Genomic DNA, 19432 nt, shown 5'->3' on the forward strand with positions numbered 1-19432 from the left:
CAAGTAGCCATTGATAAAATGCAGTTGTGTTTGTTGTCCTTAGCTTATGCCTGCCCATATCATAACCCAACCTCCACCGTGGGGCACTCAGCTCACAACATTGACATTAGAAAACCGCTCGCCCACATGATGCCATACACTCAGTCTGCCATCCGGTACAGTTGAAACCAGGATTAATCCGTGAAGAGCACACTTCTGCAGCATGCCAGTGGCAATCAAAGGTGAGCATTTGCCCACTGAACTCGGCTATGATGCCAAACTGTGGTCCGGTCAAGACACTGGTGAGGATGACGAGCACGCAGATGAGCTTCCATGAAATGGTTTCTGGCAGTTTGTTCAGAAATTCTTCGGGTTGTGCAAACCCACAGATTCATAAGCTGTCTGGGTGGCTGGTCTCGGAGGATCCCGCTGGTGAAGACTGATGTTGAGGTCCTGTGTTAGGGGGGTTATACGTTGTGATGCCGGTTGGACGTACTGCCAAATTATATAAAACAATGTGGAGGTGGCTTATGGTAGAGAAAAGAACGTTCAATTCTCTGGCAACCGCTCTCTCTAGTGGACAATTCATGCAGCCAACATCATGATTTTCGATACATAATGTTTGTGATACAAATTTTAAAGTATCTAGGTGGTAGAGGGTGTCTGGATGTGGCTTTGCAGCCTCACTCTCTGGCAGTGAAGGCTGTAGGGTCTGCGGGGCAGCAGATCTGGGCTGAGCCTCCTGCCTGTGTCTGCCAGAGGGGGATTGCAGCAGGCCTCGCAGATTAATCCGCCCGCAAAGCTCCTCTGAGAGGAAGGAGAGAGAACGAGCCTGGCAGTCACAAATGAGCATGGGGAGGAAAGCAGCACACACAGGCAGTCAGGCTAATAAAGCACACTGTGCCTGGCCAACCAACTCCTGCACAGTGAAATATTATGGGAGTGATGATGATCACATGTGGTGCAGCAAGGTGACCTTGGAACATTGGAACACTGCTTCCGTGTGAAACTTTTCCCCAAGGGTAATATTTTCCACTCTGGCAATTTTTGTTTGTGTTGAAGATTCGGTTCTCAACAAGTTGTTACTGCACACTGTATATGACAGATAAGTCATATTTTTCCTTTCCGTGTTATCTTTTGTTTCCTTTTTAGCCAACGACAACTCAAGCATCAAACGGCGTGTCCAGCAGCACAGTCGGAGAGCCTCGGCGGAGGGCTGTTGTAGCTTTCCCTCGCAGGTTCAGACCGAGGAGGTAGGAGTCTTAGCTTATACACTTTGTCATCTCGAAGTAGGAGTGCTGATCTAGGATCAGTTTTTACTTTTACATTATAATGGATATGTTAATATGGACGGGGGAGGCTGATCCTAAGTCAGCACTCCTACTCTGAGACGCTTTATGTATAAGCCAGGCCAGGCCCTGTAAGTGCATGTCTCTGTGTTCATCTAGATTTGACTGTTTAGTATTTACCATGCAGCCTTTCCATGTGAGAGGACTCTGACCCTGCTGGGCTGGAGTGGCAGCTACTCCCCTCTGGGCCTTTCTCTCAGGCCTTGCTAGTCAACTATCAAACCATCCAGCCTGCTCCTTCCTGTCTGAGTCATACCTTTAGTGTTGGGCCTAGAGCCAGAGAGGAATACATAACTGACTAGAAAGAAGCATGTTTATCAGTTGCACTCAGTTGACCATTTCAACCCAAAAGGGCAGACGGGTTTTAAGACGTTACCCCTGACAGATAGTGTTGAGAAGAAAATTTAAGTATTTGAATGTGAATGTATCTTCTGCTGAAATTAAATTTTCTCTTGTCTTTTCTGCAGGCCCTACATCCAAACGTTGTGTGCGGGAAGTGTAGCAAATCCAGTGACAACAGCACCATGTGTGAACACTGTGGGAACCCCTTGGCGTTGGAGGCCCCCCACCTCCACCACCCCCCCTGCAGCCCAGCCTACGTCCCCCACGCCCAGACCCCCCATCCGACCCCATACCCACCAGCACCCCTCCCCAGGAGCCAACAATTTACAGCTGAGGAAGAACAGCTTCTATGGTTCGGCCTCGACCTTGAGGGGCGCCGCCGCTGCGCGTGGACACTGTGATGAACCCGCCCATCCCAGTACGCATTACCACCCGGGCCGGCCTGCTACTGCCACACAACGGGAGACCCGTGGGGACTGGGCTAGTGGGGAGCTGCTGCGCCGGGAAAGTCGCCGCCAACAAAGGCAGGAGGACGGCGGCCGCCAAGCTACACAAGATCAACGACCCCAGTAAGTCTACTGGTCCATCCCGACCTGCTAAGTACTCACTTCTCGCATCTCTCTACGGTGGTTATTGTCAGAGTTTACCTCAGGGCTTTGCATTATGTAAGGTAGTGCAGGACGTTTTCATCTAAACTGGCAGTACAGAATGTTCTGAATGTCCACACACCTCACAACCAGTAGCACCTGTCTGTATATCTTACCTCTCTCACACAAGGTCACATTTGTTTGCAAACGAAGGCCACTTTTCAAAATCTAAATCTCCTGCTCTTCTTGAAAGAATACATTCAACTATGGTGGAGCGAGTGACTCATTCTCAGTCATGAAATGTCTGTAATGTGTGTGTGTGTGATCCAGTCGTGCTGTCCAGTGACGACGATGAGGAGGATGAAGCCGACGACGGCAGCACTGGTAGCGTCAACAGGCTGGACAGCGTCTCCCCGCTGCCCGCTGACTCGGCCCACTCCTCGCCAGCGCCCTCCGGAGGCAGGGTCGAGGCGGCAGTGAAGAGTAGCGCAGGAGAGGAGCAGGAGGAGATCACCTCTGATTTCTTCTCCGACGTCGACAGCAGAATCTCGCTACCCAAAAGGAACCGAATGAAAGATCAGGTGTGTGTCCGCTTCTTTGAAATACACTGAACGTACAAAACATTAAGGACACATGCTCTTTCCGTGACACAGGCTGACCAGGTGAATCCAGGTGACAGTTGTGATCACTTATTGATGTCACTTGTTAAATCCACTTCAATCTGTGTATTTGAAGGGGAGTAGAAAGGTTGAAGAAGGATTTCTAAGCCTTGAGACATGGATTATGTATGTGTGCCATTCAGAGGGTGAATGGGCAAGACGAACGACTGAAGTGCCTTTGAATGGAGTATGGTAGTAGGTGCCAGGCGCACCGGTTTGTGTCAAGAACTGCAACGCTGCTGGGGTTTTTACGCTCAACAATTTCCTGTGTGTATCAAGAATGGTTCACCACCCAAAGGATATCCAGCCGCCAACTTGACACAACTGTTGGAGTCAATGGAGTCAACATGTGCCAGGATCTGTGTGGAACGCTTTCAACACCTTGTAGAGCCCATGCCCTGACGAATTCAGGCTGTTCAGAGGGCTGGGGGGGAGACAAGTCAATATTAGGAAGGTGTTCCTGTTGTTTGGTGTACTCTGTATACATTTTAAAGGATTTTTAACATTTTTATTCAGACTGGGATAGCATGAAATGAGTCGTGTCGGGGGCTGGGATTTGTACCCATGTTGTGGTAGTGTACCCATGTGCTGCAAGCGGCCATGTTATATGCTGCACCAGCCTCTGTGTATAGGATATAGGACTTGTGTGGATACGTAATGAAATGTTGTTGATCCCTCAAGGATGTTTCTGCAGTTCTCCTCTCAAAGGTTGGCCACAATTGGTACACGGGCCCAGCTATAGTGAGCCAGTCTGATAGTGAGCTGTTTTGGAACATTTCAGTTTGGATTTATTGACCCCGTCTGTCAGAACGTCCTTGAGAACTCAATGTTCCTGATCTGCTCTCTCAAGGTAACATTGTGGGTTGTTTTGCTTGGCAGCAAATTATATTACTGGGTGTTTCTTTGTTCACTAAGATAGTCCCAATCCCAATGGCCAAAAACAACTAACGATTAAGTCTCCTAATTTACTTTTTGTGTGTTTAGGATTGTTTTCCTTTTAGAAACATACCGCTCGTGACATTTAGCTTTCAAACTAATTAGGCAGCTGAATCTAAATGACCAGTTGCGGAAGAATCTGATATTGTTGGCAAGACGAGTACTGTTCATGATTGGTCGCTAAGAGGAATGAATGATATGAAGCGGCAGATTTCAAGGCTGACCGTGTGTTTTTCAGTTTGGAAACCAAATACCTGACGACTCTACACCCAGGAAAAAACAGAAGACCTCCCCCTACAAGCTGGACAGCATCATCCTGGACTGTAGGAGCGTGAGAGTAGGAACTCTTCGCAGGATGGTGACCAAACCTGTCATTGTATGTACTCCGCTCCTGTACTCTGTTCTCTCTCTGTACAGACACTCAGTCGTGCTTATCAAAAATCTTGCCAAAACAATAGCCTATAGCAATATGGTCAAAGCTGAAATTATTTATACTAATTGTCTTACTGACATAATATATCATTCAACTATCTCTGTCTTTCAGTTTACGGGCGATTACATTCAACTTGAAACTGAAGGTGAGAGACATAAGAACATAAAATGTCTTATGCATTTTTTTCCCTTTGCTCTCCAATGACAAAATGTTGTAGATGCATTATACTCACACTCTTGTACAGTATGAAGGGTGGCATAATTCCAATGCATTTCCCAAAATTCTCATGTTTTCTAGAAATTGTAGTTGGAGGATTCTGAATTTCCTGCTTATTCCCACCTATTTCAGGGAATCTTCCAACCAGTATTTCTGGACAACCTGGGAATTGTGGAAACGTTACTGAAATTCTGCAAACCTAACGGCATGTGATGTTTTAGTGCTTTGTATCCCAGGCCCTGAAGTGGATTCTCTGGAGAAGGTGCGTCTGCAAGCGTCTGGGCTTATCAGCTGTGAGTGGTGCAGCGTGAGGAAGCTACCCGTGCTCTTCTTCCAGACCACCCAAGAGGAATGTCTGCGGCTTCGCACCCAGCTCAAGATGACCCGCGACAAGGGAGGCCTGTGGTACGACTGTGCCAGCAACGGTGAGGACTGCCAATCCATGAGTGAAGCATCCATGCCAGTTGTAACATCAGTAGTCTGTAAAATAGATGGATGAATGTGTTTTTTTGTTTACCAAACTTGTCAACGTTGTCCCCCTGTTTTGGAGAATACTTTTCTATGGCGTATTTTTTGTTGTTGTTGCTAAATCAAGTCTGTGACCTCACGGTCTACAAAATGTCAATAAGTCTTATTGCTCTCCCTACTCACCCCAGACTCTGACGAGAAGTACATCGTGCTGATCTTTGAGAACGGGCTGTCGTTGCACGAGCAGATGATTCTAGAGGAGATTCTACAGGAGATCGGCCGAGTCAACAAACTCAACGAGTTCCCCACTAAACTGCCGTTTGATGAAGCTAACATCAGATTGGTCAACTACAACAAAGCAACAAAAGAGAAGGTGGGCTTTATCTAAACGGAAGATTAGCATCTTGGAGCCTTTTGAGACTAGCTAACAAAATATGTGTTGCCGGTGTTGCCTTTCCTTGGCTTCAGGTTTTCAACAAACAGTCTCTTTTTAAACAATCCCTTGACCATGATATTTTGGTTGCATCACTTTCTTGTAGGTAAAGAATAATAACAACAACAATGGCGGTAAAGCCAACAACACACCGCCACCAACAGTGCGGACACGCATGGCCACACGGCAGCAGACCAGCACCTTCTTCGATGAGGAAGACGATGACATGGCTGAGCTCCAACCCACCTTCACTGGACCAATCGTAAAGTACGAGGGTTATCTATCTCCTACACCTGGGTCATGTTCAAGAAAATGGGCTGAAATGTGAAGGGGCTAGCACTATTTTTCTGTTTCAAACCATTTCACTTCGGTGTGCCCTGTCCTCCTAAGTATCATTCTAAAGTGTTTGTTCCTAATGGTAATTGGATGGTTGTGTTGTAGGTTGATGGTGTACCCACCTCCTCCAGCCAAGGGGGGCATGTCGGTGACTAACGAAGACCTCCACTGCCTTAACGATGGAGAGTTCCTAAACGACGTCATCATAGACTTTTATTTAAAGTTAGTGGCTTTCGCGTTCCGTTGTTTATTTCCCATTGTTGTTTTTTGAAGTCACATTCTAGGTTTGATTTTCTATAGGAACACAAAGTGCCTGCGTTTGTGGTATACTGGGAATTTTGCCAACCTTACAAGGGGAGTGGATTAACTGTTTTTCTATGTGTGCATCTTCCCTTTAGATATTTAGTTTTGGAGAAGTTGAAAAAAGAAGACTCACAAAGGAGTCACGTGTTCAGCTCCTTCTTTTACAAGAGGCTCAACCAAAGAGAGAGGAGAAACATCCCAGACACCACCAACCTAACGTGAGTCTCCTCTCCTCTGCCCAGAGTGGCCCAACAGCCCCCAGATCTATATGTGCTGTTTTGCCAACTCATTTGGTCATTATCACGGCAAACATTGTTTTAGTTGTCAAGATGGCACAAACTGATGCGGGACCAGGCAAGGGGAACACATTTCAGACAGAGTTCAGTAAACCATGTCTCTTGTTTGCCAGGATCCAGAAGAGGAAGCACAATCGGGTGAAGACGTGGACCCGACATGTAGACCTGTTCCAGAAGGACTTCATCTTTGTTCCCATTAACGAGTCGTGAGTGCTGCTCAATACCCCTGCCTGCGGCCAAATTACATCCTATTCCCTATGTAGTGCACTATATTTGAGCGGAGCCCGACTATATAAGGAAGGGAAAGGGGATATCTATGCATTCAACCCGAGTGGATCAGAGTGGTGCGGGGGGCTGCCTTAATCAACGCCTATGTCATCAGTGCCCAGGGAGCAGTTGTTGTGGGGGTTAACTGCCTTGCTCACGGGCAGAACGGCAGATTTTTTTCCACCTTGCCGGGATTCGAACAAGCAACCTTTCGGTTACTGTCCCAACACTCTAACCTCTAGGCTACCTGCCATTTGAGATGCGAATTTCAACATGGAAATTAATCGACTGTTTTCTTGTCTCAAGTGTAATGATGAAGGTGAACAGACTGATGCAAAATAATAGACAAAGATGGTAGACTGAACTGTCTCTATTAACCAAACCCATTGCTGTATGTGTTTCAGAGCCCACTGGTACTTGGCAGTGATCTGCTTCCCAGGCCTTCAGGGCCCTCAGTTTGTGGCCAACCCCCTATACCAGGCCCCGGAGTCAGCACCAGGGCCAACACAGGCTGCCACTCAGGGCAGCCCCCCTGACCACTGCCGGCCCCTGTCTCCAGAGCCAGACCACTTTGAGCCTCTGTCCCCAGACAGAGAGGAACCCGTGGCCCCCTCAGAGAAGCTGTCCCTCAGTGCCACCGAGGCCTCCTCAGGGGGCCACTCTCACAGCGAGCAGCCAAAGGGTGCCTCCATCTGTCCCAATGGGGGCCAAGAGCCTCCTAAGACCTCTGGAGCCAGGGTGAATGGACAGGTCAGCGCCCAGCCACAGTACACAGGTAAGCCATAGGCAGACGTCACTATTTGCAAGTAGCATTTCATTGTGTACAATACACTACGTTGTGTCCTGCGCATATGGCAAATCAACATTGATTGCGATTTCTTGGAAACTGATGGGAAATGAATCTGTGATTCATTGGCCTTTTTGAATTATGTTTTGCAGATGGTCTGCACAGAATCAGTGTGTGTTATGGATCAGGAGGTGGCAATGGTGATGACACCCATACCTTTTCAGATGATCAAAGCTCCTGCCAGGTAACGGTGGAATTTGCTTCTCTGTTTGGTGACATTTCCAAGGAAGTTAAATGGATGTTATGTGTCACGTTGTTTTTCCTTTTGTCTAGGATGAGTGCAGTGAGGATGGTGCACTTGCTGAGGACCCGGTTACCCCTGAGAGCTCAGAGTGTACCTCCAAACCCACCATCTGTAAACAGTGAGTAGGAGAGGATGTTCTACTTGTGCCAGTAGATGGCGATATTGCTCTCCTGACACCTTTGTGGCTAGTGTGATTTGAGGTGATTGTCCATTCATATTTACCTCAGAATCACAATGTTTAAGCATTTGCTGAGTGATTTTTGTTTGTTTTCTCAGGCCCTGCATTCTCATCATGGACTCGTTACGTGGCCCTGCCAGATCTTCAGTCGTTAAAACATTACGAGAGTAAGTCAATTCTTTCATACTGTTCTGTATATTGTAGTTTGCCTAATTTGTACATCATCTAAGTATTACACGCATTGGCGCACCAAAGCAAACCTTCCCAAGCCATTTATATCTAGTGTTTCTTTTTGTGTGATTTGCGTGTGTAACTGCAGGTACCTGGAGGTGGAGTGGGAGGTGAGGAAAGGAAGTCAGAGGAGTTTTGGGAAGGATCAGATGAAGGGCTCCAACCCGCGTGTGCCTCAGCAAGATAACTTCAGCGACTGTGGAGTCTACATCCTGCAGTATGTGGAGAGCTTCTTTGAGGTGAGAGCATAGGCTGAAGGCAAAGCGACTCTGTTCAAAAGTAGTGCACTATATAGGGAATAGGGTGCGGTTTTTAGGATGCACACGGCGAGAAATACAACCAGTGCAGTGTATAAAATAACAGACACCTGGGGCCATATAATGAGATGTGGTCCGTTTTCATTTTCTATTGGTTGTATTTTTATATTGCCAATGTTTACCGAATTGATTTACTGTAACAACTACTGATAGCTGACTCTGCTAGCCAGAAGTGAATCCCAAATACGGATACCAGCTACTGTTTAAAAGCAATCGCACCAAACCAGGCCTTTATTGACTCTTGATTTTGAAGCTCATTTTCTACCTTACAACACTCCAAAAATAGATGGGACATTGCTTAGGAGTGAATCCATAATAATTACATTTTTCTGCCCTCCATTCAGAGTCCACTTGCCAGCTTTCATCTCCCTGTGAACCTGGCGGAATGGTTCCTGCAGCAACGGATGAAGACTAAACGCGAGGAGATCAAGGAGCTCATTCGAAAGATCCAATCCCAACAGAAGAAGGAGGCGGGCCAGGGCTCAGCCAAAGGCTCTCCTGGAGAACAGGAGGTGGGAGGAGAGGATACAGAGGAAGGTGTAGAGATACAGATCCAGAACTTTCCCGTCAGCCCCTGAGGTGCATTGTCTGGTCTGACACGGCTACCTACCTACTCTCTTTTCCTTTGACATGACGGTCCTATCTATCGGGTGGGGCTCCCGCTGCCTGGCCAAGCCTGGAGGTCGGTCCGTCTGCCTTCCTGCTGCCAGGGCCTGATTACATGCTGCTGGAATACCCCCCCCCCCCCCCCCCATTATTTCCTAACTGTCCTATTCCTTCCATTTACAACAAAACAAAACATTTTACATTTGTATTGAATAAAACGTGTACATATGCTGGATGTTTTTGCTGCCTTTGAGATTTACTGTTTTTGATGCCGTGCTATACATGGATGATCATCATCCATATCTGTTTTCTTCATAGATGTTCATTTTTTTCGGGTGCAGAATATACTGTTCCGCTCTTGTATCATATTTTTTATGCATCTGACTGAGTTGTGTAGAGAACTTGCTGTTATTTGTCATTTATAGCCATACCGGTCTGGAAGAAAGTATCATTTTCAAAATCCCAGTACCTCTCTTGAATTGCTTAGCCAGTGCTTGTTAAAGGCCCAGTGCAGTCAAAAACATGATTGTCCTGTGTTTCATATATTTCTCCACACTAGGTTGGACTAATACTATATGATAATACTGTATAATGCCCTTTTATTGTAATAGCTGTTTGATGGGATGAAGACATCACAGCTAGTTTACCATTTTCCCCTCCCCACTCGGACCCCTCCCAGATAGTCCTAGCTAAATTCTTGCCTGAGAAATTGGTCTTTGCTAAGAAGCTATTTGTTGCTTTTTGACCATTTTTTAAATTGAAAACAATCACAGTAAGGTACTTACTTGTTTCCCAGATATGATTTGATATTGATATAAAAATGGCTGCATTGAACCTTTTTTAAGTCTCTTTATGTGAGTGGATGGATCTTGAGCATTAAACACAGAGATGCAAGAGCACATAATTTGCCTTAGTTTTTATAACATACTGTTTGTCAGCCCTCTTCCTTCAGTTGTTGTTGGTTTTCCTCTGCATAAAACATGAGTTGAGTGCACCTTTCTTTAGTAAAGTATTTGGGACACTGTTACTGTAATAGAATTCATGTAATTCCATGAGATGTCATCCCATATTCAATATCGCTGTTGTAGAAGTGCATTTGTGCCTGGTTTCATCATCTGGTCGCCCGGGGTTGATAGGATGAAAAGATGGTCATCTAGATCTGCCTGTCCTCTTATTGTTTGAACAAATGACTGCTATTATCCATCATTATCTAGGGATGATTGGGTCTTGTCATTAATACAGCGATATACAGTTAGTTGATCTTCCTTTGCTCAAAATATTTTATTTTTAATTAGCCTAGCTCAAAAAGTTTAATTTACAGGTAACTGCCAAAATAAAGGAAACACCAACATAGTATCTAAATAGGGCGTTGGGTCACCATGAGCCGCCAGTGCACCCAGAATGGCTTTAATGCGCCTTGGCATAGATTCTACAAGTGTGAAACTGAGGGATGCACCAGCATTCTTCCACGCGGAATTCCATCATTTGGTGTTTCGTTGATGGTGGTGGAAACCACTGTCTCAGGGTCCGTTCCAGAATCTCCCATAATTTGGTTGAGATCTGATCCCAGTTTTTAAAAGATAACTATCTGGATTTCATCTATCGGATAGTATTAAATGGAATGAATAGAACAAGAGTCCCCATTCAAGTCAATGATTTGTCCGTTCTATTCTATTTCTATGTATTTTATCCCATCCAATAGGCGAAATCCAGATAAATAACTTTAAACTGGGCCCTTATGACTGAGACAAAGTCAATGAGATATCTTCTAGCCATGCTAGCTAAAATAATGGGCAACTTGGCATTTTTATACTTGACCCTAAGCATGATGGGATGTTTTAATTGCACAATGAACTCGGGAACCACACCTATGTGGAAGCACCTGCTTTCAATATACTTTGTATCCCTTGTTTACTCAAGTGTTTCCTTTATTTTGGCAGTTAACGGCATATTCATGGGCTTAATTTATTATCTTAAAAAAATAATTGTATCTACTTTTTTCAGTTATCATGATCTTAAATATACTGTATGTGAAGAACAAGTATGTTAAAATAGCATGGCTTTCCTCTCCGTGTGTAGCATTTTGAGTTCATAGAAGCGTTGCATTCATTCCGACCTTCCCTCCCAACAGGTTCTTAGAAACCAATGTTACCTTCCAAATGGCACCCTATTCCCTTTATAGTGCACCACTTCTGACCAGGGCACCTATATAATGGACTACATTTGACTAGGGCCCATTGTACTCTCGTCAAAAGTAGTGCACTGTATTTGGGATGCAGACAAGGAGTGAATAACCTGGAGCTGCCTTACCTGCCTTTTAAGTCTTTACTGCGGTTATGGTCACAGACAATGTTGTGTAAATATTTTAGAAGCTGAAGTAGGATCAATGCATCCTCGCACTCTCCTTTGCAATGGAACGAACAGTATCTATTGTCCCTCTGAAATGTCAAGTGCATCCAGACCTATTCTGCCAGTCACCATAGTTTCCATGGTGTATAAGCCATAATGCTGTTTGCACAGCTAGCCTTGTTTTTCATGCGGGCTTGCCCTAGTGGGATGGTGAATAGACAAACAAAAACTAATTTCCTCCAGCACAACCTGGATTTGCATTTCTTATGTACGTCATGCAAGGTGGTCAATGAACTAGCTCACCTCACCAGGTGTGGAGCGTAATATATGTGTGCTTTCCCCTCTATATCTTATGTCCCAAATATATCAAATCAAGATTTATTTGTCATGTGCCGAATACAACAGGTGTAGGTAGACCTTACAGTGAAATGCTTACTTACAAGCCCTGAACCAACAATGCAGTTTTAAGAAAAATACCTACAAAAAAAAGAAATAAAGTAACAAATAATTCAAGAGCAGCAATAAAATAACAACAGCGAGGCTATATCCAGGGGGTACGGGTTAGTCGAGGGGATTGAGGTAGGTTGAGTTATTAAAATGACTATGCATGGATAATAACAGTAGCAGCAGTGTAAAGGGGGGTGGGGCAATGCAAGTAGTCTGGGTAGCCATTTGATTAGATGTTCAGGATTCTTATGGCTTGGGGATAGAAGCTGTTTAGAAGCCTCTTGGACCTAGACTTGGCGCTCTGGTACCGCTTGCCATGCGGGAGCAGAGAGAACAGTCTATGATTAGGGTGGCTGGAGTCTTTGACCATTTTTTGGGGCCTTCCTCTGACACGGCCTGGTATAGAGGTCCTGGATGGCAGGAAGCTTGGCCCCAGTGATGTACTGGGCCGTACGCACTATCACTTAGTGCCTTGCGGTCGGAGGCCGAGCAGCTGCCATACCAGGCAGTGACGCTCTCGATGGTGCAGCTGTAGAACCTTTTGAAGATCTGAGGACCCATACCAAATATTTTCAGTCTCCTGAGGAGAAAAGATTTTGTTTTGCCCTCTTCACAACTGTCTTGGTGTGCTTGGACCATGTTAGTTTGTTGGTGATGTGTACACCAAGGAACTTGAAGCGCTCAACCTGATCCACTATAGCCCTGTCGATGCGAATGGGGGTGTGCTCAGTCCTCCTTTTCCTGTTGTCCACAATCATCTCCTTATCCTTGATCATGTTGAGGGAGAGGTTGTTGTCCTGGCACCACACGGCCAGATTTCTGACCTCCCTATATGCTGTCTCGTCGTTGTTGGTGATCTACCACTGTTGTGTCATCGGCAAACTTATTGATGGTGTTGGAGTTGTGCCTGGCAGTGCAGTCATGAGTGAACAGGGAGTACATGAAGGGACTGAGCACGCACCCCTGAGGGGCCCCCGTGTTGTTACCTACCCTCACCACCTGGGGGCGGTCCGTCAGGAAGTCCAGGATCCAGTTGCAGGGGGAGGTGTTTTGTCCCAGGGTCCTTAGCTTTGTGATGAGCTTTGAGGGCACTATGGTGTTGAACGCTGTGCTGTAGTCAATGAATAGCATTCTCACATAAGTGTTCCTTTTGTCCAGGTGTGAAAGCGCAGTGTGGAGTGCAATAGAGATTGCATAATCTGTGAATCCAATGGGGTGGTATGCAAATTGGAGTGGGTCTAGCGTTTCTGGGATAATGGTGTTTATGTGAGCCATGACCAGCCTTTCAAAGCACTTCATGGCTACAGATGTGAGTGCTACAGGTCAGTAGTCATTTGGGCAGGTTGCCCATGGAAACATGTTGGCAATTTCAGACAGACAGGGAGAGGTTGAAAATGTCAGTGAAGACACTTGCCAGTTGGTCAGCGCATGCTCGGAGTACACGTCCTAGTAATCTGTCTGGCCCTGTGGCATTGTGAATGTTGACCCGTTTAAAGGTCTCGCTCACATCGGCTGCAGAGTGCGTGATTACATTTACATTTAAGTGTGATCACACAGTCATCCAGAACAGCTGGTGCTCTCATGCATGTTTCAGTGTTACTTGCCTCGAAGGGGGGAAAGAAGTCATTTAGCTCATCTGGTAGGCTCTCCTTCCTCCCATTGTGTGCACTTGTTCACTTCCCTGTCCTTTTAAAGTAAATTATTGTAATAAGAAACATGGTGGATCCTACCACTAGCCAATGCCTCCACCAATCCAATGATTTTAGAATTATGGGAAGTAGTAAACAATTCAGGAGACATGAGACATTATTGGGACCCACTGGTGAGGTGATATGAGTACACTTGAGGCACCATTTTGTCCCATTGTCTGTGTGTAGAGAAACATGAAGCAGATGTAGCCCTGGCCTCCTCTCAGGTGATTCTCTAATGATATGTAGCGATCAGCTTTCAATCTGGTATTGGATGACTTCTTTAGGGGGGAAAACTTCACCAGTTTAATGTTACTAGGTCACTCAAAAATGTATGATGCACAAGTCGTGGTGTTGTGTGGAAACTTGGTCTGCAATACTGTCTGTCTTCCCTTTTCTTAGCAACCCAGCATAATTGCTTGGCAATAATTATGGCTATTGAGCCACATAACAGTAGATGCATAGACAGTTTAAAAAAGATAAGGGATACATACACTGGATATAGAAAACATTAAGAACACCTGCTCTTTTGATGACAGACTGACCAGGTAAAAGTTGTGACCCCTTATTGATGTCACTTGTTAAATATGTTTCAATTAGTATAGATGAAGGGGAGGAGATTTTTAAGCCTTTAGACATGGATTGTGTTTGTGTATGTGTGCCATTCAGAGGGTGATTGGGCAAGACCAACCATGTAAGTGCCTTTGAATGGGGTATGGTAGTAGGTGCCAGGCACACTGGCAGTTCTTGTGTCAAGAACTGCAAAGATGCTGCCCCCCCCTGTCTATCAAGAATGGTTCACCACCCAAAGGACATCCAGCCAACTTGACACAACTGTGGGAAGCATTGGAGTTAACATGGGCAAGCATCACTGTGGAACGCTTTGAACACCTTGTAGAGTCCATGCACTGACGAATTGAGGCTGGTCTGAGGTCAAAAGGTCGGGGTGCAACTCAATATTTGGAAGGTGATACTAATGTTTGGTATACTCGGTGAAGAATTTTAAATGTGTTCAACTGTCACTCAGTGTTAAGCGCTCCCAATGGTCAATGGATGCTACTGCGTGTGATGCTCATGACGTCACGAGCAATTCCCTGGGGTGTATTCATTCCGCCTATTCTGTAGCAAAACGTTTTTTAAACGGAAGCGAACGAAACGAAACGGGCGGAACCTACTTGAATTTGTCCAATAGAAACTCTCGTTTTGCTCTCTTTGCTTCCGGTTGGTTCTTAAGCGGTAAATGGTTACCGTAATGAATACACACCAGAACTTCTGAGGGAGTCGGAGGGTGCTGCTGCAGGAAGGAGAGCTCTGTGGTTGGATCTGCACCCGGCAGTCTATCGTGGAAACTTTACATGTTTTATAGACAATTAGTGTCCGACTGCACAGGTTGAAACGCATACGAGGTAAGTAACGTCCGCGACTGTCTTTTTCCTCCACAAACTGAATCCAATGTAATTGTTGAAAGCTTTGGAAATGGTGGTAGTTTTCCGTAGCTGGCTAACGTTAGCAGGCTACATTGATGCCAATGGAGGCTGTCAACACAGAAAGCGATTGACATCAAATGTATCATTTCTTTCGAAAACCGTAAACGCTGCATCTTGGAATGTGGAACTGTGTTGCCATTGTCGCTGAACGCAATGTTCCCTTTCAGAAAAAAACTACAGGTTTCGAATGATCTGAACATATGTCTGGAAAATTCGACATTTGACAAACACTCCAGGACAGAACAATGTGGGAATCACTGGTTCGTTACACCACTCTTCAGTTCAGTCGATTCCCAGCTGTAGAGCATGCCAGACGGTTGTTTTAAAACCGTTCCAAGGAATCGTTCTATTCCAATAGAATCCTGTCATTCGCGCATCACCAACGCGACTCCATGAGGATTAATGGAACCCTTACTTGTCCCATGGCCGTGGTGTACCGGTTTGTGTATTCATTGTCCACAGTGTTAATGAAGTATGGGCTTAGGCCCGCATATTTTACAGTACACAGTGTTGAAAATAGAAACAGATGTCATATATGGACACACAGGTGTGCGTGCTCTCGTTATGATCGCAATAACGAATGCCAACGCTCTTTTCACATGTGTAGCCTACTGTCCTGAGAATTCTACCCTTTCTGTTAATGATTACATAAGAGTTCAGTGTGTGCAATGTAATCAACGCTGTTCTCGGGTCTGACAACTAGACCAGACAGACCACTGATGATGGAAAGAACTAGAGGTTTCAAGTTGACAATTTTCCATTGGTCCCACTGTTTGTGGATGGACGTTTTCCACAGAACATTATTTGTCATCGTTTTTCGAGGGACTATGATCTTTGGTCATTTCCCTACCTGGTTTTACGAGAGTGAATTGGTATGAGTCATGTCACAGTGATACTGCTGCTTTTTATCACAGAGGTGTAGTACCTGTCACATCCTGCTAGTAAATGTTGAGGGAATTAAATCTTCAAAGTGCTTTTCATGAAATGCTCACTTCAACACCCAGCTCCTGAACTAACCTGTTTTGTTTACATTCTGAAGACCATAATGGTGAGACCCAGAGGAGGAAGGGCTAACCTGACTCATAAGAAGGCAGTGGTGTCAGTTCAGCTTAGAAACTTTCCAGTGGCCCTGATCCAATGATGAAGACAGTGAATATGCATGCACTCCCTGGGATATGGCTGCTGCTTTCCACGGGTGCCATTAAGATAGACTGTGCGCTCAATTGGGAGTTGAGAAGTAAGATGACTAGAGACATTAGTATTATCTTTACAGCAAACCGTTTTTTCCTACAATTGAGCTAGGTTACCTGCTTTTCATTGACCTCTGCAACTCAACAATTAGCTATTTGATAGACTATTTGTGGCGAGCGCTGCCCAAATTGCGTGCTTAAAACAATCCACAGGTCACTTTTAATAGACTAATGATCCTCTGTGGCCAAATCATGCTCTCTGGTGTATTATTTTTGAATGATTCTATTTATTTGTTTATAGACATCCTAGGAAATCTTGGCACATTTCATTCAATTTAGTTTAGGGGGAAGCCACTAGCCTATTGGACATGCCTCCAATGCTGACATTTATTATTGAAAGTAACCGGTGCTTAAAACATCTGGTTGAGGCTTATAAAGGTCAAGTTCAAATGCCGTGTTACATTTCAAGCAATTGGCGCACTGCCTAAACAGTTAAATTTGCTGGTCAGCCATCTGGCCCCATCTCTGCTTTTTAATTTCTTTTAAATGAAAGGCGTGGCAGGCTGGCAACTTCTCTCCAGGCAATGCTCCGCGTGGTCCTAAAGCCAGCCCTGCTAGATGCTTAACAGCTGTTTCATTTGAATTGGGATTGGAATGATTTTAGTCTACTTTTGTAGCCTACTTTTACATTTTGGCCTTGGGATATGGTATGGCGCCATACCCTGTATGAAGGCCTTTGGATTTACTGGCGCTGCGCGTACACTATAAAACACAAGGTTTTTGAGGCTGTAAAATGCAATCTCGCTGGTTACTTATTTGATTACTGTCTGTGTGTTGATTGTGAAACTTGGAGATATTTTCCTAAAACAACATCCCACACATTGGCCTAGCCAGGGTTACTGTGACCCTTTCATCAGGCGTTGGCTGCATCCTTGATAGTGCCCTACATTTGACTGGGATCCTGGTCAAAGTAGTGCTCTATATCGGGGATAGGTTGCTATTTGGGACGCAGACATTGACTCCACCCATAACCGAAGCAGATTTAAGGCTAACCACCACAGTAGTGCGGTGGGTGCCTGTGATGACAGAATGGGGACGGGACTGCACAAATGGATCGTGTTTCTGGATGGTATAATGCTCCTATGTAAGGTTCCAAACTCCATCACCTTTGTAATTAGTGTAATGTGAGCTGAATTAGTCATGTCCCATTGATCAGACTGAAGTCTCAGTTTAGTGTGATGAGGAGTGTCACCTTACACAGTTTGCGGTGTAGGCTATTGAGCCTCTTCTCCAGGTGCTGTCTGTTGTACGTGCGCGCACAAATTCATCACAAGTCCACCAAACTAGCTTTGTTGTACAGGACAAGATACTTAGCTTGAGGGGCAATGGAGTTTGGAGCTGTAAAAGGAAAGTCTAGTTTTTTTTTCATTGTGCTATTAGCACAATTTTTATGTTCTGGTTTGAAGATGTTTAGGGGTGTAAACATTCATCTTTAAATCCAATTGGGATGTTAACGTTAATTAATTAAAAAAATCCCTAACCAAAACTTTTTCTTCCACAAAATAAAAATCACAGCGCAGTTATCACACAACTTCCACTAACAGGTGAATACTTAACACATCAATGCTGTAACGTTAGTAGGAGACATCTTTCAAATGATTTGCCATGGATATAAAGCACTCTGCATGTAATCGTTGGAAAAATGGCAGAGAAAGGCAAGCAACAGTAGCGAAATAGCCTGCTCTGCCCTGAGTCAATACTGCTGCCTGTGCTTTTTAGTGGGCCCAATGTTACAACATATCGATTGTTGCTTTGGAAACATGTCGACAACTTCATCAGCAAGCTGTCAAACAATTGTAAATAAGTGACAAGTTACATGCTGTTTATCAGTGCAGTGCCCAACATCCTTGGCTAGCTAGCTAAAATTCCATCTGTGTTTGTTAGGGAAAGGCTACAGCAAACTAAATCAGCTGATTTAAAAAAATATATATATATATTTTTATTTCACCTTTATTTAACCAGGTAGGCTAGTTGAGAACAAGTTCTCATTTGCAACTGCGACCTGGCCAAGATAAAGCATAGCAGTATGAACAGACAACACAGAGTTACACATGGAGTAAACAAGTCAATAACACAGTAGAAAAAAGGGGGAGTCTATATACATTGTGTGCAAAAGGCATGAGGAGGTAGGCGAATAATGACAATTTAGCAGATTAACACTGGAGTGATAAATTAACAGATGGTCATGTACAGGTAGATATTGGTGAGCAGAAAAGTAAATAAATATAAACAGTATGGGGATGAGGTAGGTGAAAATGGGTGGGCTATTCACCGATAGCCTATGTACAGCTGCAGTGATCGGTTAGCTGCTCAGATAGCAGATGTTTGAAGTTGGTGAGGGAGATAAAAGTCTCCAACTTCAGCGCTTTTTTTAATTTTAATTTTTTTGCAATTCGTTCCAGTCACAGGCAGCAGAGAACTGGAACGAAAGGCGGCCAAATGAGGTGTTGGCTTTAGGGATTATCAGTGAGATACACCTGATGGAGCGCGTGCTACGGATGGGTGTTGCCATAGTGACCAGTGAACTGAGATAAGGTGGAGCTTTACCGAGCATGGACTTGTAGATGACCTGGAGCCATTTGGTCTAGCGACGAATATGTAGCGAGGGCCAGCCGACTAGAGCATACAAGTCGCAGTGGTGAGTACTATAAGGTGCTTTAGTGACAAAATGGATGGCTCTGTGATAAAATCACTGACTGATTTATACTTTACAACTTTCTCAGGGCAAGTTTGTCCCTGCCCCAGTATCTGTGTTTCATAGCGAGTGAGGCATGCACAAAGGGTTCCGGGAAGCAATGCTAGCGAATGGCTTTTGAAATGGTGATAAGTGGCAGTTGGGGCATCAAGTGTGCATCGTCTCCATTATCATTTTGACTCAAACACTTGCGGACTAGTGATCACTATCGAACAAAACAGCAAGTGCCCACTCGATAAAGGGCTTATGGGCGAATTGTTCAGTTTGAGATTTAGACGGACTGCGGTAGATAGATCTTCATTGCCCCCTAGAGGTCATAGGCAATATGACCATATTCGCATTGTGAATAAGTGTGGAATTGTATTCATCTTTCTAATTAAGACACCCCCCCCCCATCTGTCACTTATCTATATGATTTCTTTCTTCACTTCCGAAACCAAATGGCTGAGCCTCCGTACTGACCATGGCACATTTAGCATGACACGTACC

General features: G+C 44.9%; 2 protein-coding genes across 9 annotated transcripts in view; both read left to right on the forward strand.

The window, feature by feature from the left end:
- Nucleotides 1-1932: 1932 nt before the first annotated feature.
- On the forward strand, nucleotides 1933-9926 carry LOC123994901 (sentrin-specific protease 6-like). 2 transcript variants are annotated; one of them, XM_046297991.1, is made up of 16 exons: nucleotides 1933-2239; nucleotides 2588-2838; nucleotides 4091-4228; nucleotides 4397-4430; nucleotides 4723-4926; nucleotides 5158-5342; nucleotides 5509-5669; nucleotides 5844-5960; nucleotides 6137-6259; nucleotides 6451-6543; nucleotides 7009-7379; nucleotides 7544-7635; nucleotides 7725-7813; nucleotides 7972-8040; nucleotides 8193-8343; nucleotides 8766-9926. In XM_046297991.1, exons 1-16 carry the CDS (start codon nucleotides 2071-2073, stop codon nucleotides 8997-8999), a joined length of 2481 nt encoding a protein of 826 aa, XP_046153947.1. In that variant the 5' UTR covers nucleotides 1933-2070; the 3' UTR covers nucleotides 9000-9926. The 2 variants fall into 2 exon arrangements, with proteins under 2 accessions (XP_046153947.1, XP_046153948.1); XM_046297992.1 differs by having other exon boundaries at nucleotides 4738-4926.
- A 4837-nt stretch (nucleotides 9927-14763) lies between these two features.
- The window catches only part of myo6a (myosin VIa), a 93244-nt gene continuing 88575 nt past the window's right edge, over nucleotides 14764-19432 (forward strand). For 6 of the 7 annotated variants that reach the window (XM_046297995.1, XM_046297997.1, XM_046297998.1 and 3 more), the window contains exon 1: nucleotides 14764-14917. The gene's annotated coding sequence lies outside the window, so the exon portion shown is untranslated. Of the gene's footprint in view, nucleotides 14918-18850; nucleotides 18887-19432 lie in introns of those variants that run through there. The other variant, XM_046297996.1, reaches the window with a different exon arrangement.

Source organism: Oncorhynchus gorbuscha, linkage group LG14 (assembly GCF_021184085.1).
Source record: "Oncorhynchus gorbuscha isolate QuinsamMale2020 ecotype Even-year linkage group LG14, OgorEven_v1.0, whole genome shotgun sequence".
Taxonomy (NCBI): Eukaryota; Metazoa; Chordata; class Actinopteri; order Salmoniformes; family Salmonidae; genus Oncorhynchus; species Oncorhynchus gorbuscha.

Excerpts from the sequence above, each read along its gene's own strand:
- LOC123994901 (XM_046297991.1), top strand. The coding sequence starts at position 2,071 with ATGAACCCGCCCATCCCAGTACGCATTACCACCCGGGCCGGCCTGCTA. Across the intron at positions 4,229-4,396 it reads TGGTGACCAAACCTGTCATT|TTTACGGGCGATTACATTCA; the intron begins GTATGTACTCCG and ends TCTGTCTTTCAG. Across the intron at positions 5,670-5,843 it reads TTCACTGGACCAATCGTAAA|GTTGATGGTGTACCCACCTC; the intron begins GTACGAGGGTTA and ends GTTGTGTTGTAG.